General features: G+C 40.6%; 1 protein-coding gene across 1 annotated transcript in view; it reads right to left on the minus strand.

Annotated features, from left to right (window-relative positions):
- Nucleotides 1-7,634: 7,634 nt before the first annotated feature.
- Nucleotides 7,635-12,823, minus strand: part of tgfbr2b (transforming growth factor beta receptor 2b) — a 36,197-nt gene continuing 31,008 nt past the window's right edge. Inside the window, exons 6-7 of the mRNA XM_041244819.1 lie at nucleotides 9,166-9,293; nucleotides 7,635-8,693 (exon numbers count right to left, since the gene is read on the minus strand). Of these exons, the coding sequence (XP_041100753.1) occupies nucleotides 8,514-8,693; nucleotides 9,166-9,293 (308 nt within the window). The 3' untranslated portion in view covers nucleotides 7,635-8,513. The remainder of the gene's footprint in view (nucleotides 8,694-9,165; nucleotides 9,294-12,823) is intronic.

The raw sequence follows: 12,823 nt of genomic DNA on the forward strand, positions 1-12,823 counted from the left end.
TTCTTTTGAGTGTCTTTCTTGTTTTGTATTGAGGGAATTATCTTACTTTTGACGTTCCTTCAGCACGTCCTAACACCACACTAAATGCCAGAGGCATGGCTTCAGATTCCATGTATTTTACATAGGAAAACATTAACTTGTTCACCCAAGTCCAAACCAAATGGTCTACAACAACACCAACGTAAAAAATGAAGGCGTTTAAATAAAGACTACATCACTTTAAACACTTTCAGAAATTCTAAGTTAAAAGTCAAGTACCTAAGAACAAACTTTTTTGGCTTGATCTTGTCTGTAACAGTGCCGTAAATCAGACCCCAGATCAACAACACAATGTAACAGTCCTGTTGGACTGTTGTTTTGATAATTCAGACTGACTGGATCATGTAATGCTGTCTTCTTAGAGTACTTCTTAAACTTTGCGCTGAACATACTGTATGTTAAAGAACAACTTGGTTCGGGTGTACAATGTCATCACATCCTTGACCTCAGTACTCAATATATAATATATAGGCAAAAGATATATATATATATATATATATATATATATATATATATATATATATATATATATATATATATATATGCCAAGTTTTATAGCTGTATACGGCTTCTCTAGTCTCCCTGGCAGCACTCAGTGGGGGCGGGATTAGCCAAGCAAACTACTTTGGGGGGGGGTGTCAGTTCACTTGTCAATCTCCTTCTTTGTTATTTATATACTCAACACTTCTTCAGCCCTTTGTCTGTGTTTGTATTTGTTTTGTAGCAGACGCTCAGACTTCGTCATTCGTGCTTCAACTTAACATCTTCACTTAATATTTAAAACCTCGCTCCTTTCTCTGTTGGTCATTATGTTGGATATTATCAACTATTTTCCTACCTGCTCAGGTGATTCTTCCCATCATTCAGCTTCTCTATTCAGCTGCAGGAGCTCCAACGTTAATCTTTCCAGCTCCATCCAGTCTCCAGCCCAGCTAAATCACCGTTCAAAGGGCAGCTTCTTTACTCAAATTGGTCTGTGTTTTCATCAGAAAGATTGGCTCCAATGACACTGCTGTACAACAACTCTGTTCCACTGGCGCCTCACAGACCAATGTTACCACGGCAACGCCTCATCGAGATCTACTAGGAGTGGTAAGTTGCCATTGGCGACCAAGTAGATTTGACAAGAACTCTGAGCCTATGCCTCAGTACTGCAATCTTCTGGCTCCTTATGCTGCGCTTTTGCAACATGAGAGCGAGTTCAACTTGCTGAATTGTGACATCTAAATACTGCAGGCTCCTCTTGTAGATGTTAACTTATTTATATACATCACTAACTGTTCTAAAGCAGATGTTTTATACACAAACAAGGATTTTAATTGCAATAACCAAATATATGCTAACCTGCTTCACTGAATGCTTCAATGCTACCACCGCTCATCCTCTCAGATACTACAACCATTAATACATGGTGTACATGGTGAGAGATGTGGTACAAGACTGGAATCTGTCTTGATTATGAGTTAAGGAGTTCCACTATTAAGAGAATGGCTGGAGTTGTGAAACCCAAATCTCAGAATGTGAGTTTGCCTTTTCCATTCCAAGCAGACATGATGGTAGCACACCGCTGATCGATCCCGTATTCGCTAACTGATAGGATGGTCGGCATCTCATCTCTCTACCTTTGTTTCCAGAATCAGGCGCAAAAAAAGGCTGAGCTTCCTCAGCAGTCGATTTCATATATTCGTTCAACTCCAGCAGCCACCTCAGCCCTCACCAAACTTCGCAACACAGACATCTGCTATTCAACTAAATACAACACTCTCCAACCTTCTGCAATCTGCTCGCCAATACATGGCTACAGCCTTAGCCCCAGCAACCAAATCATCGTACACCACCAGATGGAAAATATTTACAACTTTCTGCACTCAAAAACCAACTACATCCCATTCCGATTTAATGAGCATTGGATTCTAGCCTCCATCGCCCATGCAAGGGATTCTCTTCTCTTAGCCCCCCTACCATTAAAGCCTATATCTCCGGAATTCAGTATTTCTACCGCTTCAACTCCATTCCTTCCGCAACACTCCTTTAAATCCCATCAGTTCACGCGACACTCAGAGACATCCTCAAGAGCCCCCCCCCCCCCCCTGCTCCTTCCTGGCTCCCTGTATCAATAGATATCCTTCACTATAGATATCCTTCCACATAAAAGGCTACTCCTGTCCATTCAATGAACTGACCTTGGAAGTACTATGTCTAACTGCTCTTATGAAGCACTTCCAATGCAGGACTGCTGAAGTCCACCATGTGAACTTACCGTGACAGCACCAGATAATTTACCAGTGAAAAAATAAATAAATACATAAATAAATAATAATTCAGGACATCAAGGGGAATACAACTGATAGACCTGGACTGTAAAGCCATATCAACCATGAGGTCTTCTGAACCTTACCGTGCACCCAGATACTGGACTTTGGCCAGCTGTAATAATTTTAATACAGAATACTACACCTTGCATATTAAACATGGTGGAGGTTGTGTGATGGTCCACAAGTTTCAGCCTGGTCCCAGAAGCAGACCCTTGACAAGTTTCCCCCTTTCAATCAACTTGGGTTCCACTAAACTCCTCACTCTCCTGCCTCCTTCAGTCACCCCGCAACTTTATAAAAAAAAAAATGCCTTAGCCCCTTCCACTCGTTCTTATTCTACCACCTGGTCTTCCCTCACCACATTCTGCAATCAGAATCCGATCTCTCCCACCACCTTTAATCTTCAACACCTGCTGGCCTTTATCACACATCTCCTTCCTCCATCAGAAACTACTTATCAGGCATCCAGTATCAGTTTTGCCTTCAGTCCATTCCTTCACCCCCACTCCCTTTCATACCTGAGGTTCTCCTGTCAATTCGAGGCATGGATAAAAGCCTCTCTTCTTCCTCCTTTTCAAGACAGCCCATTTCTTTGGACTTTCTTCTCCTCATCTCCACACTTCGCCACAGTTGCTTCACTCCTTTTGATGACATTGTTATGGAAGTACTATTCTTAGCTGCTTTTTTTCAAATTCCTCCGCTGCTCAGAGTTCTGTGCCATCATCCAAGTTTCCCAGCCATAGGATTGCGGCGCTCTCACCTCACCCAAATCCCTTGGGGACACTGCATCCTCTTTATCAGATCTTCTAAAACAGATCAGTACGTCCAACTCTCAAAAAATGTAATCTTTGTCCAAGTTCTGCTCTACCAAGTACCTCGCCTCCAGGAATTCCTGTCTTCCTACAGATCCTCTTTTCAACAACTCCTCAAGAACAATCATTACGAGACATTGGTTTTATTTTCACATCAACTCCCTCCTGACTCGGACTCGGACTCTACTCCTCTCACTCTTTCCGGATCGGAGCAGCCACATCTGCAGCACGAGCAGGAGACAATCAGCACCTAAAACATGGTCTTCTTCAGCAGTTGTTGTACATCAGATCCTCCCCATCAGACATTGCAGCAGCTCAAAAGTCCTTTGTAAGTATGCTCGGAGTGGGGGCGCCCTCTCTGCCAGGATCACCGGGGGTTTTCTCTCCACAGTGTGGATGACCTGCAATCCATAGCCTGTCATACTAACCTCTCCTTGTTTTTTCTATTCTTTACAGCTTTCTCTTGTCTATGAGTGCGGCTCAGCGGTCTCTTCCCTATCTTCACAGCGCGGTGCTGCGGGGATCTGGGGATCCTTCTTTTGGGGGGGAAGTGAGTTTCACTCCCCCAACCAACTGGGTCGGCCTCCTGCCCAAGTCACTGCCATCCCCAACGTTTCCTCGCTGGCTAGAGGGGACCCCCGGCCACACCTATCCTGTTGCAGCTTATGCGTTAGCCTCACCAAGGCCACAACCTTGCTATCCCATCTCCCTAGATTCTTTTCAGTTCCGAGCACCCTTCTGCCCCTTCTGGCTGGCCGAGTCCCCACCTGCCGAGGCGGGCCCTGCCAAGGTGGTGGTGGTGGTGGGGGGGGATTCTCTATTTTCATCTCTCCAACAAGCACCCGAGACACCTTATCCTAACTCTCCATGCCCCCAACTGCCAGCCACGTTGCCTGAGGATGCTGCACTGAGTAGTGACGGATCTATCCCTTTGTCTTTTATGTCTCATCGAGTGTCTTTTATGTTTGTGTCTCATCGAGTGTCTTTTATGTCTTTTATGCGGTTCAGAGTAATGCAATTCAACACGTCCTTCCTCCAAACACTGGCATGCCAGCTGACTTTTGTGTCCACCCTACAGAAACTGTATACAGATGAACATATGTAAATAGTTTCAGTTAGCACACGCAGCTATGCTCATCTTAGAATATGGAATGTAAATAACCTTGTTAAACCTCAGGAAATCAGATTTTGAATGTTTGAATGTAATTATCCAAGCAGTAGACCACATTGTTATTTGTTTTTTGTGTTAGGGTGCTTAGACTATGATTTTAGGATCTGCTCTTAAGAACTAGTTGCCTGCTATATATATGTGTGTGTGTGTATGTGTGTGTGTGTATTTACTATCTCCATAGAAGTATGAGCCAGTGCCATGAATTGATCTACACTGAACAAAAATATAAACGCAACATGCAACAATTTAAAAGATTTTACTGAGTTACAGTTCATATAAGGAAATCGTTCAATTGAAATAAATTCATTAGGCCCTAATCTACGCATTTCACATGACTGGGAATACAGATATGCATCTGTTGGTCACAGATACCTTAAAAAAAAAAGGTAGGGGTGTGGATCAGAAAATCCGTCAGTATCTGGTCTGACCACCATTTGCCTCATGCAGCGCGACACATCTCCTTTGCATAGAGTTGATCAGGCTGTTGATTGTGGCCTGTGGAATGTTGTCCCACTCCTCTTCAATGGCTGTGAGAAGTTGCTGGATATTAGCAGGAACTGGAACACACTGTCATACACGTCGATCCAGAGCATCCCAAACATGCTCAATGGGTGACATGTCTGGTGAGTATGCAGGCCATGGAAGAACTGGGACATTTTCATCTTCCAGGAATTGTGTACAGATCCTTGTGGCATGGAGCCGTGCATTATCATGCTGAAACATGAGGTGATGGCGGCGGATGAATGGCACGACAATGGGCTCAGGATCTCGTCACGGTGTCTCTGTGCATTCAAATTGCCATTGATAAAATACAATTGTGTTCGTTGTCCGTAGCTTATACCTGCCCATACCATAACCCCACCGCCACCATGGGGCACTCTGTTCACAACGTTGACATCAGCAAACCGTTCTCCCACGCAACGCCGTATGTGCTGTCTGCCATCAGCCCGGTACAGTTGAAACCGGGATTCATCCGTGAACAGCACACTTCTCCAGCATGCCAGTGGCCATCAAAGGTGAGCATTTGCCCACTGAAGTCGGTTACAACGCCGAACTGCAGTCAGGTCAAGACCCTGGTGAGGACGACGAGCATGCAGATGAGCTTCCCTGAGATGGTTTCTGACAGTTTGTGCAGAAATTCTTCGGTTGTGCAAACCGTTTCATCAGCTGTCCGGGTGGCTGGTCTCAGACAATCCCGCAGGTGAAGGTCCTGGGCTGGCGTGGTTACACGTGGTCTGCGGTTGTGAGGCCGGTTGGACGTACTGCCAAAATCTCTAAAACGACGTTAGCGGCGGCTTATGGTAGAGAAATGAACATTCAATTCACTGGCAACAGCTCTGGTGGACATTCCTGCAGTCAGCTTGCCAATTGCACGCTCTCTCAAAACTTGAGACATTTGTGGCCTTGTGCTGTTTGACAAAACTACGCATTTTAGAGTGGCCTTTTATTGTCCCCAGCACAAGGTGCACCTGTGTAATGATCATGCTGTTTAATCAGCTTCTTGATATGCCACACCTGTCAGGTGGATGGATTATCTTGGCAAAGGAGAAATGCTCACTAACAGGGATGTAAACAAATTTGTACACAAAATTTGAGATTAATAAGCTTTTTGTGCGTATAGAAAATTTCTGGGATCTTTTATTTCAACCATGAAAGATGGGACCAACACTTTACATGTTGCGTTTATATTTTTGTTCAGTGTATATTAGACGCACTAGATGATGTTGGTACTTAAGTAGTATACAGTAAAAATCAAGTCTACCTTGAATATGTGAATGTCAGGCAAGTAGAACTGAAGAGCAGATCCCGAACTCATAGTCATAGTCAAATCTTAACACACCAAAGAAAAAAATACAACATCTAGGTAATTGCTATAAGAATCACTCAGAATAATTGCCAATGTCATAAAAGGGTAAAAGAACAATATGAAACAAAATGTATTTTACAAGAGAAAGCAAATTACAGTAGCTAAACAATATAAAAACATTGTCCCAGTATACACTATAGGAATAATAATAAAACTGACAAACATCTATTTCCTTTCTTACAAAATCCACCAATGAGCTAGCACTGGGATTTTTACTAAAGCACCAAAGCCTGAAGCAACATATTGTTATACACTAATAGAACTGTAATTATAAGTACTGTATCTCCAAAGTCTGCTCTAGAATGACTGATTCTCATATTTCAGCCGATGTCAGCTGAAAGACTTAAATTATGTTACCGGTTTATTCTGAAAAGGAGACAGACAGGATGTTCTCAACCCCAAAACGCTTCTCATTTTCAATCTTTAAAATAGAATGTGGCGATAGTACGTGGTTTCAAATACACAGAGCTGCCTGGAGGTTTCCTGATTTGTCTTCAATAATCTTTAACAGAACACCTCCTGGAAGATAGTAACTACAAAAAATTATTCTGAAGGTCTTTTAAAAAATGAGTAGTGAACACATGGATACGTCAAACTCCAGGCTGTGAGGCCTTCAAGTAGAAGAAGAAAAAATATTGCTGAGATCCACCAGCTTCTGTTATGCATCTGTTTACCAGGGATTGTACTTCAATTGAACTCATCATTATTCCCTATGGTAGGTCGCTGAGGAAAGGGAAACAACCAAGAAAATAAAATGTTAATTTGAGAATACAAAGTCAGGATCTCGCCATTTCAAACAGTTATCACAAGATCTCAGGATCCTGATATTTCAATTGATGTTGAGATTATAATGAGATACATAATCTCAGGATTTCCAGTTTGATGTATGTTGAGATTATGAGATACATTATCTGAGGACAGATAAACTATCGACATTTTGTTGTCGGAATCCTGGTATAATTACCTTGTACTCTCGACATACTCGTTTTATTTTGTCTTATCTCTGCATCGGGTGTTCTTATTGGTGAATGGTGTTATCAGGGCTATAGGGGAAGAAGGTGCCTCTATAAACTGCACCCTATTAAAAACTGTTAAAGTTGGGGGTGACTTTTACATGCACAGACACAAGGGAATCAATTCAATGGATCTGAACAGTCGTGGATCTAAATACCAACATCATACAGACAGAAACGAACCACACTAACTTCAATTGGAAGATTTTTGATTATTATATTGGACCCTTTATTAATTATTCAGGCAGTGGTGTTTTTAGATGCAATGCTCACTGAATAGACCCTAGTAGGTGTTGTAATATTTCAGTCATAGGAATTCCTGGGAAAATCATGTAGTGCATGGCTTAGCACAATCTGCAGTGAAATACAGCTTTTATTAAGATTTAGAAAATAAACAAAAGAGACCACTGAAAAATGTTTTGAGTAAATACTGAAAGCATTTATTACCAGTTAATTAGTAAAAAATAACATTTATCTTTATTGTAGACACACGATAATAAAAGAGGCAAGTATTTTTGTTTTTTTTCTTCTTTTTCAATGGCGCACGCAGAACAAAATGCAGACAGATGCTAACATGGAGACAGACATCCATTGAGTGGAGACACGTGCCCTTGTTTTGATACATTCTGTGAGACGCTGCAGTAGATGACTCCCCCAGGTGAAATAACACAGTGCGGTAACACAGAGGAGGGACACCTGCCTCATTATTCCCTTTTCAGAACATGGCTTGTTTCTTATTTTCCACAGGCTAGTGTGCAGCATTTTCTGAATCTTAAAATGTGTTTGGCTTATGTTTAAGTGTACACTAACCCTGAAGGATATCATTTAAAATGCCCACCCCCCTACCCAACCCTTTTAACACCCTAAAAAAATGTCAACAGCATTTTTATTTTTAAATGCCTTCTTAAAAATGTATGGATTGTGTCTGTTATCACAGTCTATATTTCCTTGTTATTTGCTGAGAAGGCAGAGTATAACTTGTTAGCATGAATACAAAATAATCTGATATATTTATAAAGTGCAAATGGTTACAACAAACGCTATTTCCTTTAGCCCTGCAATCTCCGCGTCTTCCTTTATGCTGAGATTGTGCATATAGAAACACAATACCCCCATCCTGTGCTTCTCTCCTTTCCTTCCCCAGAGTAACCGGAGAGGAAGAGGGTGGATTGTCCCAGGAAGAGATGCACAAGTCCAAGCAGAGCTGCTAGAAGATCACTTTATTGTTTTTTTTTTTCGTTTCCTCAGTTTTTTTGGGGGGGGTTTTGCCCTCTGGGCGGTTGCCAGCTTTGTTTCCTACTTGCCATCGCTCACAGAACAGTCCTCTGGGATCTTCTCCTCTGAGCTGCTTCTCTCAGACAGCTTGTCCATCTGCTCCATGTCGTTGAAGCGCTCGGCTACACACTGGGCAGTCAGGCGGGCCTCGGGGTCGTGATCCCAGCACTCATTGATGATGGCACACACCAGCTGCAAGCCCTGCAGTGGAGAATATCAAACAGCTTGTTAAAGTGGTTGTAGCTACCCAAATAGCTCCATATATATAACATGTTGTGCACTTCTATTTGTTACATACATGTTTGCTATAGCATGTGTTTCTTTCAAAACTGCACTATTGAAACCTGTATATAGCTTATGGAAATGCACTGCAGTGGAGAATGTCAAACAGCTTGTTGTCATTAATATATTTTAAAATCACATATATTTCATATTGTTTTTCATTCAGGATCATACAGGAGAGCAATCTACTTAATTTTGCTTCAGGGAATATCCAACCAATCACCATTTAGCATTTGTCAAAACCCCAGTACAGATGTTACTTCAGCCAGAACCCAAACTGCACAAGATGACATCTTTTATACCTGCAAACCAAGCGCTTATCACCACTCGTGTGCAAAAGGGTCTCCATGAAATCCTGCACACTTGGTATTGATGGACTGAGTCTGCTTACCTGGTGATTAAGCCAGCTGCTGGGGATCTCAGGACGCCCTCTGTCTCTCAGGACGTTGTCCTTCATACTTTCTATGCAGGGGTGCTCTCGTACTTTAGTGCCGAACGGAGGCTCATAGTCTTTCACATCTGTTAATAAGAAATAACATTCAGGATGTGTAATGATAAGCCTGCCATTACAGGCAATTACACATACGGTACAATGAAAGGCAGAATAAAAAAGGGCATTTCTAATTCTGAACAATTAAGGTGTTTATTGAATATGTTTTAAAAAATTCAAATAAAATCCAGTCCTATATTAAATCACAGTTATGTTTTCTAATAACTTTGGCATTACTTTTGATGTTTCCTCCAACAAGATAATTAGCTTTGTTGTAATACACTTTTGAATTAGCAGTACAAATACTGTACATACACACACACACACACACACACACACACACATATATATATATATATATATATATATATATATATATATATATATATATATATATATATATATATATATATATATATATTTAGCTCAAAGAGCCAGCTGCCCAACGTTTCGATATGTTGTACATATCTTTCTCAAGGGAGCCTGTATATATATATACACACATACACACAGTACTTAATTTCCAGATTCAGGTAAATCCATTCAGTACCGATATTTATAATAGCTATCATTTTGTAACACGAAGTAAACAAACATTTCTATAACAGTTGCAAGCAACCGCAACTGAAATAATTAATTTCAATCATTTATAGCAACCGACAGACTCTGACAACCTGTGGCTTCAGAAGATGGCTTTGTCTACTTGAGTATGTTTAGAGGATCCCGAATCCTGAAACTACCAAACGGAACAGGCCTGTTACTAAATGTAGAGCATGCCAGCAACTGTGGGACCCATTCGGTTGAATTATAAACAATTGAACTGCACTTAGTACATACGGTGCTATATAGAAGATAATTAGCTTAACCTCTAGTTATTTCTGGGTTAGTATCAGAGTAGGCCCAGTTGTCATGTAAAGAATGTTGCAGTTTCTCTGGGAACAGATGCACAATTAATTTTAGTTTGAGACGGATAGTATGGGTTCTCATAATCAAAGGGTAGATTAACTGTTTAGTATTACAGTATTCTTTTAGGTATTTGACCTTTTTCTGCTTGATTAAAGAAAATCTCCATTCTAGCAAACATTTCAAATCTTAAACTATGAGACTTAAGACGCTGTTATGTTAATTAAGTTTGTCTTCCCCCATAACATTCTAGATCTTCTTCAAAGGACTAGATACTAGTAACAGAGGGTCGTAAAAGATTTAAATTGTTGAATGGTTAAGATTACTTGCTGTGCTGACCTCACAGCTGATTCTTATCTGTTAATTAAGGACGTCTGTTTGGAAGACAATACAGAATAAAACTCTGTATTGAAAGTTTGAAAGTAACAAGTGAGTAACAACTTAACTGATTAAATTGGTTTTGGAATCATTTTAACAACTAATCTTGCGGACCAAAGTATAAGAGTTGCAAATTTCCAATCAACCTGACAAACTTTCCAACAACCAGACAAACTTCCACATTGTCAATCTTGGACTGTGCCGAAAACACTGCAACCTTTCTAGCCAATAGGAGCACACACTAATATTTTAATCAATGAAAATCAAGCCTCACTTAAAACTGCTTCAGCCAGTAATATTTAGAAGGGCTTTGCTTTCGGCACAATGTGAGATTGGTCGAAGGGGAGTCTATCTGGGGTCCTGTGACGGCTCACGGAGGTACTTGGGGGGTAAACGGTTGCTGTGATGATTTTAAGAGAGCCAAATTATTTAATTTTATTGAGTTGAAATTATTTTTATTGCAGGAAACCCACTCTGACGGCAGCAATGAAGCGCACTGGCTGTGAAGTGTTAGTGCCGGGCTGGCAGTCTTATTCTCTCTGGGGCTAGAAGTAGATGGTGGTGGCTGTACAGGAAGTTGTACAAGAGAGGCTTTTAAAAATTGAATTAAAATTAAATGGTGTTTTTATTGATCTTTTTATATCTATGCTCCTAATTTGGGCAAATAAAGGATTTTATTTTTTAAAAAGCTCAACCAGATTTTAGAGAAGCATTTTATTTTGGTGGGAAGGGATTTTAACTGTGTGTTGGATTTTAATCCTGACAGAAATCATGATGAACCCAGTCCCCAATCTGTGAGAGAACTGGCTGGCGTGATGACAGAATTTGTCTGGTGAAACTTACATAACCATTTTAAAGAATACACTTGGATCAAAATAAACTATGGTCAATTGTCTGGAGCACGGTTAGAGCACAGTTTTACACCCCAAAGTACCACCTTAATAGAATTATTAGTAGCAGTATTCATCCCACATCTCTATCTGATCATCGCCTCATCACAGCTGTTTTGTGTTTACCCACTGCACAGCACTCCAAATCCTGTTGGCACATTCAATTATTGCAAGACACACAGTTTAAAGTAATTTTCAAACTATTTTGGAATAACTGGAGAAAAGAAAAGGGATGCTATTATAATTTGAGACAGTGGTGGGATGAGGGGAAAATTCAACAGAGTGTCATTAGTGAGTTGAATGCAGTGGCCAACCAGCTATAGAATGAGATTTTAGAGATTGAGAGGGAGCTGGACAGTCAGAGCATGGAGGGGGCTTATGGCAGCCTGAAAGAGAGGAAACAGCGCCTGGGAAGCCTGCTGGAGGAGACGTATTAGGGAGTGTATGGGTATACTCTTAGGGAGTGTATCGGTACTGTGGTGCACAGTGACCAGGCATACTGTGTAGCAAGACGCTCCATTTTTGATCATTTATTTTTAGTGTGCCCTGATAAATTTTCTCCTGAGTCAAGCAAAGCTTGCGATTTTAAAATCCTGTAAGATCAGACTATCCAGCACTGGTATAGGTGATGCCCTGTGTGTTTTTAGAGTTCTGGTAGTAACCAGGATAAAAGTTGATTTTTCTTATTACAGCATGATGAATGACATGGATCATTTTATGATGAGGTGATGTACTGAGGATGGGGTGTGTGCAGTTGGTGAAGATGGCAAGCTAGTTTTTACTTTTTAAAAATAACATACTTGTGTATTGCGGTTGCCATCTGAATTTTTTGTTTCTTGCTATTGTTTGGTTAAGTATCTGTGTTTTATTCTTCTTTATTATGACCAGTGCTGGAACATACTAGTTTTATTTAAAGTTATTTTAATGTTTTGTTGTACTTTTTTGTGTTGTTCAACAAAGGGATTTTAAATTCAAAATTCTCCTCTCTCTCTCTCTCTCTCTCTCTCTCTCTCTCTCTCTCTCTCTCTCTCTCTCTCTCTCTCTCTCTCTCTCACCATCTCTAACCATTTTTTCCTGTCAGATTTCTGTGTTCTGGGCTTTTATAATAAAATCATAGCACTACATCCAAGAAAATGGGAGAAAACTGAATTAAAGTCATTTTTCATGTCTCTTCCTGAACAAATCTTGTACTTATATCTACAGGAAGTACAGGAAGAGTGAGGAATGATTATCTTTGATAATATTATAACAAAGTTTTCAGTACAAATACAACACTCAAGGTAATTATCAATAACATCATTCCAATCCTACTATGATATTGTACAGTAGTATTATTATTTACAACATGAGGCCTGCCACATGACCACAAGATGCGCTGCTACCAAAAC

The sequence above is a fragment of the Polyodon spathula genome, chromosome 3, assembly GCF_017654505.1.
Source record: "Polyodon spathula isolate WHYD16114869_AA chromosome 3, ASM1765450v1, whole genome shotgun sequence".
Classification (NCBI taxonomy): Eukaryota; Metazoa; Chordata; class Actinopteri; order Acipenseriformes; family Polyodontidae; genus Polyodon; species Polyodon spathula.